This window comes from Lynx canadensis, chromosome B4, assembly GCF_007474595.2.
Source record: "Lynx canadensis isolate LIC74 chromosome B4, mLynCan4.pri.v2, whole genome shotgun sequence".
In the NCBI taxonomy this organism is placed as follows: domain Eukaryota; kingdom Metazoa; phylum Chordata; class Mammalia; order Carnivora; family Felidae; genus Lynx; species Lynx canadensis.
Window position 1 is genome coordinate 137016046 of NC_044309.1, and position 13873 is coordinate 137029918.

Sequence of the window (13873 nt, forward strand, 5' to 3'; positions counted from 1 at the left end):
GGCCTCGTCAAATTTCTCGGTAGTTTTCTGCACAGGGTTATGTTGTTCATGCTATACCCGGATTCCTTACTTTCTGTTAAGTTTCCAAATTTAGTCCCCCCCCCACCCTTGTTGATTTATTTCTTATATGTAAAATATAGTATTTAAGACACTCTTGGAGATTCCTGACGCTGGAAGAGTGTGTGTGCGGCCTGGAGAGTCCCTGGCCGTCCACCTGTGAACCCCAAGGGTGACAGCGGAGTCTCTGGAGAGCTCACAGGCCTGGGACCTCGTGGTCTCTATGACAGCGCTTTTTCTCATTAGCCTGTTTAATCTTCACAAGAGCCGAGAGAGTATCTGGCACCTAGTAGGGTCTCCGTAAACAGCCGTAGGAATTAGAGGCCCATTTCACAGGGTGGAAGCCGTGGCTCAAAGAGGGGACGTCTTGCCCGCAGAGGTCTCATTAGGGAAGAGACGCTGTGAGAGCGCCGCCCCAGCTCCTTGCACACAGTAGGCGCTTCGGCGGAGACGCGGGGCGGGCGTGTGCCCCGGGGAACCAGAGTTCTGGGCAGACGGGGCGGGGCGTATGCAAATAGCCAGCGAGGAGGCCGGGGATTGGCCGGCGCGGGCGGGGGCGGGGCGCGCCGAGGGAGGGTCCAGGCCGCCAGGTGCGCGGACCCTGAGAGGCGCGGTGCCCGCCGGACCGCGCGCCCCGCGCTCCCCGCGGCTGGTTCAAGGCCATGCTTCCGCTCTGGGCCCCGCTGGCCCTCGGCTGCCTGCGCCTCGGCTCGGGTGAGCGGGGAAGGGGAGAAGGGGCCGTGCCTCGGGAGGGCGGGCAGCTGTGACCTGGGCCCTGACCCTCCCACAGTCCTCAGAGGAACCTCGATGCAAAGGAGCGTTGGGAACGGGGAGCTTCGCGTGTTCGCTCCAGGAACGGGCACGCCTGCCCGCTCTGTGCCAAGCCCTGTGGGGATTCGGGTGCTGCTAACAGTAGACCACACTAACTGATAAGCTTCCTCAGGTGGGATTCCAGGGCTCAGGGATCACAGATCCCTGTGATGGGTGCTGCGAGAGACAGACGCACAGGGGGCTGCGGGAGAGCAGAGAAGGGGCGGGACTAGACCCTGGAGAGGCCTGGACTGGCGGGGATGGAGGGGCATTGCAGGGGAAGGGGCAGCCCCCGCAAGTTCAAGGAGGGAGGCAGTATGGTCTATCCTGGGAACCTCCCGACCACTGTCCGTCAGCGTGGCTGGAGCATGGGGTGGGGGTGGGTGGGGGGGGGGGTGGGGGGCGTGCTTTGGGGCGAGGCCGCAGGCCCAAGGAAGCAAAGCCCAGACCCTCAGGACTCTGATGCCCCTTCAGAGGGGCTGGACTGTGTTGGAGTCCCTTCCAACGCAGTGGGGAGCCACAGAAGGGGCCCAGGAGGAGAGTGACAGGGTCAGGTTTGCATGTTAGAGAGCCGAGAATGGGGGCAGGGTCCACGTGAAGAGAGTGGAGCTGCAGGACTGGGCTGACTGCGTGAAGAGATGCTTAGGAGAGGCAGTGGGGTTCTTGGCAACCCAAGAGAGAGAGGGCAGCAGGGGGCTGGACCGCTTGGCTTCGGGGGGTGGGAGGGGGGGTTGTGGGGGCAGGGGTGCCGCCTGTGTCTGAGACAAGTTCCTGAAATGGCCCTTGGGGAGGGCGAACCCCAGTGCCCGGCACACTCTGGGTGTCGGGAACCCTGTGCAGACATGGGGTGGGGGGCAGAGTGTGCCCAGGGGCGTGGGCTCTTCTGCTGGGGGTCAGCCCCTGTCCTCATTGCCTCCTCTAGGTGTGAACCTCCAGCCCCAGCTGGCCAGTGTGACCTTTGCCACCAACAACCCGACCCTCACCACGGTGGCCTTGGAAAAGCCTCTCTGCGTGTTTGACAGCTCAGCGGCCCTCGATGGCACTTTTGAGGTGTACCTCTATGTCCTGGTCGAGTCAGGTAAAGGCCTTCTTCCCGCGGGCCGCACCGAAAGGGGCTTTGACCTGTCTGCAGGGAGGAGGAAAGGACACGGGTAGTGGGGTGCTTTAGCACCGGAACGCGACTACCCCCGTGTACCTCGCTGACAGGCAGCCCTGGGGGCTCCGTGCCAGCCCTGGGCGGGGAGCTGAGGCCACATGTATGGACTCGTCCCCGAGAAGCGTCCAGTCTAGCGGAGAAATAAAGGCAGCACCAGTCACTGAGCACCTGCATCGTGCTCAGTGCTTCCCACACCTTAGAGCTAATATTGACAACCGGCCGGCAGGACAGCTGCTAGGATGCCCACCACAGAGCAAGGAATCAAGGCTCACAGAGGTGGAGTCACTCGTGGGAGCCCCCAGGCTGGAAAGTGAACCCAGATCACTGTGGTGTCTCAAGCCCCGGCCCTTCCCCAGGCTCCCCGAGGTGGTGCCTGATTGGGGTTTGCGAGGGAAACCGTGCACTTGGACCCACGTGCTCTGGCCCGGCCTCGCCTGCTCACTGGGGCGATCCTGGGCTTCTGGGAGAAAGAACCCAGGGACGACCTCTTACATTTCTGGCAGCCCGTTCAGGGCCATCATTTCATTCTTTCGGCCGACATTTCCCGCCTGTCTACCTGCGCCCGATCTGTGCCCGCTGCAGGGGGGTTCTCTCCCATTTTACAGACCAGGGCCCAGAGAGGTACAAGGGGTTGTCCAAAGTCACCCAGCAAGTAAGGAAGGGACCTAGGACCCGACGCAGGTCTGTCTGCCCGCATGCTGTTTCCCCTGTACCGTAGCACCCTCCTTTCTCATTTTACGGAAGATCCAGGGCTCTCGGGAAAATGGTGGAAGTCTGTTGGGGCGGGAGGGTCTGCAGGAAGAGGAGGTGGGTGAGAGCCGGGAGCCGGGCACGGCGCCCGAAGCCGAGAGGTGATCCCGTCTGCCCCCTCCGTTGCACAGGGAGCCCTCGAAGCAGGGCTGAACCTGCCTCAGCCTGGGACGCAGGGCCCAGCATAGCGCCGGCTCAGGGAGGTTGTCCGCGGGTATTGGGTGAATGGCCGAGTGAGTGACTTTGAGCTGAGGTGGCCAGGAATCTCACTCCCGACCCTGTCTCTACAGCCAGCTCCAGGAACGCCTCCGTGCAGGACGCCAAGACCCCGCTGAGCTCCACCTTCCAGCAAACAGAGGGGGGAAGGACAGGCCCCTATAAGGCAGCGGCCTTTGACCTGATCCCCTGTGGTGACCTGCCCAGCTTGGATGCCATCGGGGATGTGGCCCGGGCCTCGGAAATCCTGGACGCCTACCTCGTCAAGGTGGGCGCCAACGGCACCTGCCTTTCAGACCCCAACTTCCACGGCCTCTGCAACCCGCCCCTGTCGGCGGCCACGGAGTACAGGTGGGTGTGGGCAGCTGTGGGTGAGTGACCGTCATGCCCCAGCCCTGACTCAGGAAGGCCCAGAAGGGCCGCGTTTCTTGTACCAGGACTGGCCCAGGGCTCACGAAGGGGCCTGCTTCAGGGCGTGTGACCATGCCAGGGCCCCATGCACTCAGAAGGACCCCTGCTTGGCTTAATCCTCTGCCTTTGTCATCTTGAAATTCTTTTATTATTTTTTAAATCTTTTTTTTTTTAACATTTGTTTATTTTTGAGAGAGAGAGACACAGAGACAGTGTGAGAGGGGGAGGGGCAGAGAGAGAGGGAGACCAGAATCCGAAACAGGCTCCAGGCTCTGAGCTGTCAGTACAGAGTCCGACGCGGGGCTCGAACTCACGGACCGTGAAATCATGACGTGAGCCGAAGTCGGATGCTTAACCAACTGAGCCCCCCAGGCGCCCCCCCCTTTTTTTTTTTTTTAATTTTTTTTTTCAATGTTTATTTATTTTTGGGACAGAGAGAGACAGCATGAACGGGGGAGGGTCAGGGAGAGAGGGAGACACAGAATTGGAAACAGGCTCCAGGCTCCGAGCCATCAGCCCAGAGCCCGACGCGGGGCTCGAACTCACGAACTGCGAGATGGTGACCTGGCTGAAGTCGGACGCTTAACCGACTGCGCCACCCAGGCGCCCCTCCCCCCCTTTTTTTTAAGTGTTAAACTAGAGGCTGTTGATTTTTTGGTTCTCAGAATATCCGCTGTTTTAAACTGACCATGTATGAGACCGTCAGCGGGCTCTTGGTATTTTGTGCTGATCTTCCTTTATGATTAGAAACACTTGACTGGGGTTTTCTACATAAAAATATAGCCCTGTCCCAGGAAAGTTGAGTTGGGAATGCATATTATTCCTTTTTTTTTTTTCTTTTTTAAAGTCCCTTTTGTGTGCCAAGGACCAAGCTGGGAATAGTGGAAGGCAAAAATACCACCAGGACAAATGGGTTAATACTCAGCCAGTATGCTACAGGCCTCGTATAGATAATAGAGAAATGGTGGGGGCGGGGCTCCCAGAGGGAGAGCTGACAGGAGGGCCATTGGTCCCTTCCTGGAGGCTTCCTGGAAAGAGCCCAGGGGCAGGAATATGGGGCAACGGTGCCGATGCCAAATCCAGCACTGTTCTGTCGCCCAGAGCCCACCCTGTGGCCGCCTAGATTTCCATCTCCTAGAAGTACCCCGTCTCTCCCCCAAACCTGTCCTCCCACCTGCCGGTGGCCGGGGCGCACAGGATGGATAGAAGTCGCCCTTTGCTCCGTCTCCTTGCAGGTTCAAGTACCTCCTCGTCAACATGTCTGCGGGCTTAGTACAGGACCAGACCCTATGGTCCGACCCCATCCGCACCAACCGTCGTAAGTGGGGGGCGGGGGAGGGCTGGGGGGCAACCCTCAGGGGAACCCGGGAAAGCAGACTCAGCCTGTCATGGGGAAAAGTCTCCCCAGATGCAGGGCAGGCTGTTGGGTTGATGAGGAAAGTGCATCTTTAAAAAAATGTTTTTTAATATTTATTTATTTTTTTGAGAGAGAGAGAGAGAGAGAGAGTGTGCGTGCATGGGAGGGAGGGGCAGAGAGAGAGGGAGACAGAATCCGAAGCAGGCTCCAGGCTGTCAGCACAGAGCCGGGGCTCGAACTCATGAAGCATGAGATCATGACCTGAGCTAAAGTCGGACGCTTAACCGACTGAGCCACCCAGGGGCCCCAGAGGATGTATCTTAAAATGGTTTACCTGACACTTGCCCCCTCCCTTGTCTGAGGTGTTGTAGCGGGTTTTGCTGGCGTAACTGAGGTGGGTGTGGAGTTTGTCCTGCATTCCATCCTGACCCCCCCACCCCATGTTGGGTCCACCCCCACGGTAAGCTGACGGGCCATGCAGTGGCTCTGAAAGGTAGCTTGAAGTCACATGGCTAGTGACGGGTGTGGACAGGCGGGGCGTGTGTGCATGTGGCTGGGGTGGCTCCCCGCCTGCCCGTGCGTTGTGGGCCCCCCCCCCCCCCCCCCGTAACAGTGCTGCCTTGGGACCAAGAGTCCCGAGTTCAAGCCCAGCCTCTGCCCCTCACTGCTGCGTGAACCCTTCAGAACCTCAGTTCCCACATCTCAGAAGTGGGAGGAAAAACCCCTGGTCTGCCTCCCCAGCCGGATTCCTTTGAATTATCCAGGCAAAAGCACCAGGCCCGGTTCTTTTTGGGCAGGGCCCGAGGTCAGTTTGTGGGAAGACTGTGCCCTTTGGGACTAGACAGACCGGCACGTAAACTCGAGTCTAGAGTCCGAGTGCCCTGGGACAGGAACTCAATCTCCCTGAGCTGCAGAAAGTGATCTGTAGAATGGGCATCTCGTGGGTCTACATGGGACAATGACCAGAAAGCAGCTAGCTCACCGTAGGACCTGTAAGTTGTTCACTGAGTTCTAAAGGTGACTTTGGTAGAGGGGTGGAGGGGTTCTGTTAGACCAGGGCCCTTTGCCTCATCTTTAGAAAATTTTTTTAAATTTATTTTTGAGAGGGTTTTGAGAGAAAGAGAGTGAGCAGAGGAGAGGCAGGCACAGAATCCAAAGCGGGCTCCAGGCTCCTAGCTGTCAGCACAGAGCCCGACGCGGGGCTTGAACCCACCGACCACGAGCTCATGACCTGGGCCCAAGTCAGATGCTTAACCCACTGAGCCACCCGGGTGCTCCAGGCCTCATCTTTAATTGCGGATAATCCGTATCCCATCCATTTCACCAGACGAGTTGAGTTAGGTTGTAATTTAAGATTATGCAAAAGGCCAGGGACACCTGGGTGGCTCAGTCAGTTAAGCCGCGGACTTTGGCCCAGGCCATGATCTCACAGTTCGTGAGTTCAAGCCCTGCATCGGGCTCTGTGCTGACAGCCTGGAGCCTGCTTGGGATCCTCTGCCCCTCTCCCTCTGGCTCTCTCTCTCTCTCTCAAAATTAAGTAAACATTTTTTAAAAATAAAATTATGCGGAAAGACCGTTAAGAGAGGAAGAGAAGAGACACACGAGGTAGTTGGGACGTGGGTGTGGAACAAGCAAGATAATTGCGCCTCAGACCTGGGGGGGGGACAGACACCGACCCGGGTCCCTGCTTCATCCTGAGATCTGCGGCTGCCGGGCCTGGGGGTGGGGGTGGGGGTCCCCTGTGTGTCCCTGGGAGAAGGCTGAGGGGTGCAGTGTCTGGGGAGTAAGTGGGCCCGTGTCCCATCAGCCACCCCCTACTCCGCGATCGACACGTGGCCGGGCCGGCGGAGCGGGGGCATGATCGTCATCACGTCCATCCTGGGCTCCCTGCCCTTCTTCCTGCTCGTCGCCTTTGCTGGTGCCATCGTCCTCAGCCTCCTGTGAGTAGCCGCCGGCTGGAGGGTGCGACTCGGGGTGCACACCAGGCACGCTCCTCCTCGAGCGTTCCCCCCCCCCCCCCCCAGGCAGGGGAGAGCCCAGAAGGCCATGGAGCTGCCTTCCACCCCGGGGTGGGGGCGGGGCGGGGGGCTGGTGAGAGGGGAGCAGTGTCCTGGGGTGTCCGAGGTCAAATCATTCAGCTGGGTAGGGAGGGGCTCGGTACCCGGGCTTTGCGGGCAGGTCCCGGCTCTGACACCTCTCCTTCTGTGCCTCAATTTCCTCATCTGGGCGACGGGGATACGAACAAATACTATCCTCTTTGTGGAGTCTTGAAGGTTAAGTGACATAATCCCTAGAGTTTTCAGGGCAGCACCTGGACACTCAGTAAATATTAACTTTGTTGTCATAGTTCAGTTCACCTACTTGCTGTAAGATGGGGAAACTGAGGCCCAAGGTCACAACAGCCAGTTAAAACAGAGTTGAGCTCAGAGCCCTGGGCTTCTGAAGCTACCAACGGCTCTGATGTGCGTAGGTTTGGACGAGGACTTGAGGTCTCCCGTGGGGGGTCCGGAGCAGCTCACAGGGCTGCCTGGTGGCTGCACACAATCCACTCATCCTGGGACGATGGCGCAGGGGGGGAATCAAGGCACCGGCAGGGAGAGGGTGCCTGCCCCAGTGCTGGTGGGAGGACAGATGGGAAGTCCCCTTGGAGCAGGTGAAATTAAGGGGACACAGAGACCAGCCAGGTGGGAAAAGCCCTGTGGGCTGGGTGGGGGATGGGGAAGGGGACAATGAACTTGCAAATCAGGTTGCCCTCTGCCATTTAAGTCCTTAAAAACACAAATAACAGATGAGATTAGTCACTAGGAGACTGGTCTGTCTGGTCAGACTTGGGAGCCCTGGGGACACGGGTATGTCCCTCCCTCCTGTGGGCGGCACGTTAATCTGGCACCAAAGGTCCTGTTACCTGACGTTAGCCTGGCTCTCCCATTTATCCCTCCTCTACCCCCATCCCAGCCCCAGCGACACCAGACTTCCCACTGTTACCCCAGCCCTTCCTGTCGCGTGCCTGGAATGCCTTTCTCAGCCCCCTCCTTCGGGATCTATGACCTGTCCCCTCCTCCAGGAAGCCTTCCTGTCCGTTCTGTCTGGTCATTCTTTCCTGTGGCCTGTCTTCCACAATCTTAGCTCTTTGGGGATTTGGGACGGCGGCCTCCAAGTGTCCGGCTCATGGCAAGATCTATAAATCGCCTGTTCCCGCAGTTCCAAACGGGGTGCCCCTTCCCTTATCCCGGGGCCCTGGCACGCAGTGAGGGCTCTGGAAAGACTGGTCTCTGGCCGAGGGCAGCGTCTAAGTAGAAAGGTCCCTGAGCAGCTGCAGGGGTTTAGGCTTGCTCTGTGCCCCTAACCCTTACTCTCTTCCTCTGCTTGGTCAGGGACACGGGCGGCTCTGACAGGGAAACGACACACGACTCCCAGATCACGCAGGAGGCCGTCCCCAAGTCCCTGGGGACCTCGGAGCCCGCGTACACGTCTGGGAACCGGGGGCCGCCGCTGGACAGGGCTGACGCGTATTCCAGCTAGCTGCGGGACTGAGCCCGGCCCGCTCCTGGGCCGGAGGCCTTCTCCCCACTGGCCTTGCCCAGGGGGTGTGCGGGCAGCCGGTGCCCTGACCCCACCCACGGCGGAACAGGGTGTGTTGGCCCAACCTGCGGGAAAACTGTTAATAAAATCTTCCCGAGGTTTTGAGTTCCAAATGAATGAGGGACAAGACAGATGAATGAATGCTGTGTTGGGCGGAGGGGCCGGATTGTTTCTTCTCTAGAGGGTGGGGGCAGGGGACTGATTTTCCATCGGAGTGGAGGGGGTGAGGGTTAGGAAAAACGGGTGTCAGAACCCCTGGAACACCCGGAAGATGGGGGAAGCAGCACCCCCCTGATCGCCTCCCGTGAGCTGGAGGGGTCCCGAGAGACGGGCCAGGCGTGCAGTCACTAGATGGTGTTTGGGGTTCGCTGACTCCGAAGTGCTTGAACCTGAACTGGGCCCCACAGGGGCAGCGGCCATCAACTCCTGTGTCCCCCAGCAGCCATCTCCTTCTCGCCGGGGCTCAGCTTCCTCATCTGTAAAATGGGCTGATGTGTAAATGGCTACTTTCAAGGCTCCTTCCCTGCTTTCCCTGAGGGCACCGCGGTAGGCGGGCCAAAGAGGCTTCCGGAAACAGAAGAGGGGCACCGAGTCCACTTGTGGGGGTGCCGCAGGGACCCTCCTACTCCCGCTTCCCGGCTCAGATGACTCAGTTCTCTCTTCTGAGCCAGGTAGCAAGACCACTTCCCTCTGGGGAATGTGCAAAACGAGTCATGGTTTTCCCATCACGGAAAGGAGAAATTTCTCCGAGCAGGGCTGGGTTAAAGCAGGCACGCCAACCTGTCAGCTGTGAGGGAGACAACACTCCTGAGAGGCGGCGGTCTCCCCGCTGGCCCTCATCAGCAGTGGCCGATGGGGTCCACTGAGACCACCAGATCTTCCTCTGGGGGTACGGATGCTGAGACCAGCACGGGTCCACCAGCGGGTTCCAAAGCCGGGAAGGCAGGAGGCAGCAGCTGTGAGAAGAAGCCTAAAGTCAGGCAAGGGTCAGGAGAAGCCGAAGCGGCCGAGGGTCCATCAGGGTGGCCGCGGCCACGGGAGCTGAGAGGAACCCAGTCCCTGGGCCGTGGGGAGGAGGGAGAGATGGCACAGACTGGGTAGGCTCCGGCCAGTTCTGGATCCCTCGACACTGTATTCCAAGCCCAGGAGCATTAGCCTGGGCGGCCCCTGTGCTTCTGTGCTAATTCGTCCTCCCCGAGCCCTGCCTCCAGTAGGGCTGTGCTTGCAGAGTTCCTCCAGTAGAAACCCCAGCGGCCGCAGAGGGGAGGCAAGGCTTCCGGAAGTCGGCCCTTGTTAAAAATTCCTGCAAAGGTGCATTTTGGGTTTTTTTTTTCCATTTTTTAACAAGTAATCTCTACGCCCAGTGTGGGGCTCGAACTCACAACCCTGAGATCAAGAGTCGCACCCTGCCTTCTGTTCTGTAACATGCCTGTATTTATTTTAATTGAGGTGGGCTTCACATAACACACAATTAACCATTTTAAAGCAAACAGTTCAGTGGCATTTAGAACATTCTTGATGTTATGCAACCATCACCTCTGCCTGGTTCCAGAATGTTTCCATCACCCCAAAAGGAAACCCTATACCTATCAAGCAGGGACTTCCTGTTTCTCCCCCCCCGCCCCCCGTCCCCCCAACCCGAGTCCCTGACAACCACCAGTGTCTCTGGACATTTTGTACCAACGGACTCATACAACGCATGGGTTTTTGAGTCTGGCTTGTCACGTTTGAGTCTTTGGTCACGTTTCTGAGGTCCAGCCACACCGTAGCAGGTGTCGGTGCCTTGTTCCCTTTTCACGGCCGCGTAGCAGTGCGCCGTATGGCCCTATCATTCTTCGGTGGACGGACACAGGGGTCGTCTCCACCGTTCGCTGTCGTGTCGCTGTTTGCGGGGGGCAGTGCTGCTCTGAACGGCCACCTTCACGTATTTGTTTGGACACCCGTTGTAGGGGGTCTTGGGTGCGTACCTCGGAGCGGATGGCCGGGTCATGTGGCCGTTCTGTTTCACGCGTTGAGGACCCACCAGATTGTTTCCCACGTCGGGAGAGGTTGCTGGTCCCTCGAGCGAAGCATCAGATCTGACTTACCTGTCAGCCGGGAGACCTTAGGTGAGCCGCTTCGTCTCGTGCAGCCTCGGTTTCCCCGTTTGTAAAAAAGCTTTGGGCCCTCCGTTTCCCTCTCTCTCTGCCCCTCCCCTGCTCATTCTCTCTCTCTCAAAAATAAAGAAACATTAAAAAAGAAGAAGAAGAAGAAGACAGGGCGCCTGGGTGGCTCCGTGGGTGGCTGGGTGGCTGAGCTGTCTTTGGCTCGGGTCATGATCTCACGGTTCGTGAGTTCGAGCCCCGCTCTCGTGGGCTCTGTGCTGACAGCTCGGAGTCAAAATCTTTGTGTCCCTCCCTCTCTCTCTGCCCCTCCCCCGCTCACGTTCTGCCTTCTGTCGTGCTCTCTCTCAAAAATAAATAAGCATTAAAAAACAACAAAAAAAGGAGACTCACGGAGCAGCTCCCAGCCTGTGCCCAGAAGCCCCTGCACATACTCACATCGGCCGCGTAGGCAGGGCTTCCCCACGGCTGCTCCGAGCCTTGGCCACACGCCCTGTGACCTCCCGGGACAGGCGAGCACAGGGGGCGCGGGGGGTCGGTGCCACAGAGCCGCCGCCAGCCTCCGCATCTTCCCTGGAGGCCGCCAGGGGCCGGGTTCCCGTCCCGGGTTCTGATGAGGTTTAAGGCTTCCTGCCTTACGGTGCTGCTGGAGCAGGAAAGTTCAGTCCAGGAGTGTCCCCCTACTCATGAGGCAATGGTCTGGCCCCTGGTGATTCAGGGTCAGCCTGCAGGATCGCAGGGGGCTGGGGTCTCGCCCGGCTTTCCTTGGCTGTCTGAGTCTAACAAGGAAATTCGTTTGTTCCCCACCGAATCTCCCAGCCTGGCCTCGGCAGGCCTGTTACGGCATAACCCACAGACTTTCTTTTTGGTTTTCTTTTGACTTGTTTTTTTGGGGGGGGGACGCGCAAGTGAGCGAGGGGCAGAGAGAGAGAGAGAGAAGCAGGGCTCACCTGACGCAGGGCTCGAACCCACGAACCGCGAGATCGTGACCTGAGCCGAAGCCGGACGCTTAACCAACTGAGCCGCCCAGGCGCCCACAGAGGCTGATGCGCGGAGCACACACGATGTGAGAGGCCCGGGGACTGGCTGAGATCACTTAAGGGGGATGGAGAGACTGCAAGGGACCGAGCGCGTCCGCAGTGGGGCCAGGACGGAGGGACGCCCAAGAGAACAGGAAGAGAACTCACCGGAAAGCTGCACCCGACCTTCTGTGACCCCGACGCGGTCTCTGGCCTCTGTTCTCCCGCTCAGCCCCCGAACCTCCCCATCACGGAGATGGTGACAGTGTTGCTCCCATGTCTCCAAAACCTCCTCCCCAACACACACTTCTGTCCACAAAACAGCCTCTCTGGGGTCCTTCGGTTGGTCCCTCCCGTGCAGCACCGGGGGAGAGAAGGGAAACCAGCGTCTCTCAGAGGGTGGGTTGAAGGGGGAGGCCAAGGCCCTGCTAACTCCCAGCCAGCTCTATCCCGTCTGAGCAGAAGAACCCAAGCAGCTGGGCGGGGAGGTGGGTGGAAGAAATCGCGAGTGGTGCATGCGTTCCGGGCTGCACTGAGAAGGCTCTCAGAAACTCGTCATTGTAAATACCCACAGGAGCGATTTTCCTGGCCCCTCCCCCGCCTGCCCCACGGCTGAGGTGGCAGGACCTTCAAAATGCGCTTTCCACCTCCGCATAGATGCGGCCTCACCTTCCCTCCTACCCCAGGCCTGGCTCGTCAATGAACTGATCACATAGACGTGCTGTGTGACTTGGGGCAAGGAAGTAACCTCTCTGGGCGCCCTTGACCTCATGGGTACAGAGAGGGTCGGAATGCTTGGGAAGCCCGCTCAAAGATAAGTGATTTTTTTTTCCCTCAGATCTGATCAATCACAAAGTGATGTCATTCAGTTCAACCCAATAGAGCCCTGAGCCCCAGGCTTGGGAAAGCTGGCCAGGAGAACAGAAATGCACAGAGGAATTGTCAGAGCAGAGCCTTGGACAGAGCACGGTCTGGCCTTAAACACACAGGTCGGGCTAGAAGTCCCGTCGGATTCGGAGGTATGATCCCCTCCCCACCAATCAGGGCCGGAATAGTCAGGAGGGCTTCCTGGAGGAGAAGGTACTTTTCTCAGGTCCCTACCATCTCTAAGCCAGCTCCTGAGCCCAGAGGCTGTATTCCACGGCCCTGTCACAGGTAGATAAATGCTGAAACAATAGGAACAAGGTCTCGGGATGTTGTGTTTCTTGTTCTTCCATTTTAAATTCAGGATTCTGAATTTTACAAGCGACACAGCACACTGGCTGCTTGAAGAGGACCGAGGAGGCTAGGGTGCTCTTTGGCGGGGCCTCAGACCCGTGCCCCGGTTACTGATCCCTTGAGCCTCCTTCCAGGCCCCTCCTCAGAGCCCTCTACCTGGCTGGAGAGGTGCCTACAGTCACTATCCCCCCTCCTTTGTGGGTCGTGTGACAATCTGAGGATGGACATGGAATTACTGCGGGACGTCTCTGCCCCTGGGGACTCAGGAACACTCCCTGGGGGCCCCTTGGCACACAGGGCCCTGCTACTCCTCGACCTCGCCCCCAAAGCTCACCCTCTCTTCCCACCTGCACTGAATGGCTGTGCCCTGTACGACAACCCCAGGCCTCAGAATGCGAAGGACGGTTAACCTTCCGTGGCAAGGGGCAGGGGGAGAGGTCTGTCCCAAGTCCCAAGGCACACGAGCTCTCATCGCATCAAGAATGGCCCGGGGAGGAAACTAGCTCCTGCTTCCTTCCTCCTCCTTCATTCGGCTCTCCGTGCAGCAGTCAGGGATGCTATGAAAATGTCCCTTCCGCACGTTGGCTGCTCCTGCCCCCACCTGCCGGTGTCCCCGTGTCTCCAGGTGTAGAAGCCAGAATCTTCCCACGACTGGGAGAGCCGTCCTACCCTGAATGCTATCGGCTGCTCTCACTTCTCTCCGGCCACGGCATTCACCCAAGGAGGGGCTCTCGGGCGTTTCCAAGTTGGGGCTATTCTGAACACAGCTGCTGTGAACCTTTATGTGAGGTTTGCCACCAACACAGTTTTCATTCCCCCCCCCCCCCGGGATGAACACCCGAGGGTGTAATTGTTGGTCTGCACGTTCACTTTTGAAAGAAGCTGCCACGCTGTTTTCCACAGTGGTTGGAAACCATTTACGGTTCCCCCAGCACTGGATGGGTCATCCGGTTTTTCTGCATCCTTCCCAGCATTTGGTGTTATCGCTATTTTTTATTTTAGCCTTTCTGATAGGTGGGCACACCTCACCTGCCCAGCAGCAGAGTGTGAGTTCTGGTTCCTTCACACCCTAACAACACTCAGTATGGTTAGTCTTCTTAATTTGGGCCATTTAATTTTACATCCGTATGTAAGGCTATCTCTTTATGGTTTCGAGTTGCATTTCGCCAGCGGCTAAAAAGGTTGAGCATCTTTT

The 13873-nt window shown here is 58.4% G+C and overlaps 1 protein-coding gene across 1 annotated transcript; it reads left to right on the plus strand.

The window, feature by feature from the left end:
- The first annotated feature begins 719 nt into the window (after nucleotides 1-719).
- Nucleotides 720-8437, plus strand: UPK3A (uroplakin 3A). Its single transcript, XM_030320916.1, has 6 exons — nucleotides 720-771; nucleotides 1790-1945; nucleotides 3064-3340; nucleotides 4636-4718; nucleotides 6565-6697; nucleotides 8132-8437. The coding sequence occupies exons 1-6, from the start codon at nucleotides 720-722 to the stop codon at nucleotides 8277-8279; spliced, it is 849 nt and encodes a 282-aa protein (XP_030176776.1). The 3' UTR covers nucleotides 8280-8437.
- The last annotated feature ends 5436 nt before the right edge of the window (nucleotides 8438-13873 follow it).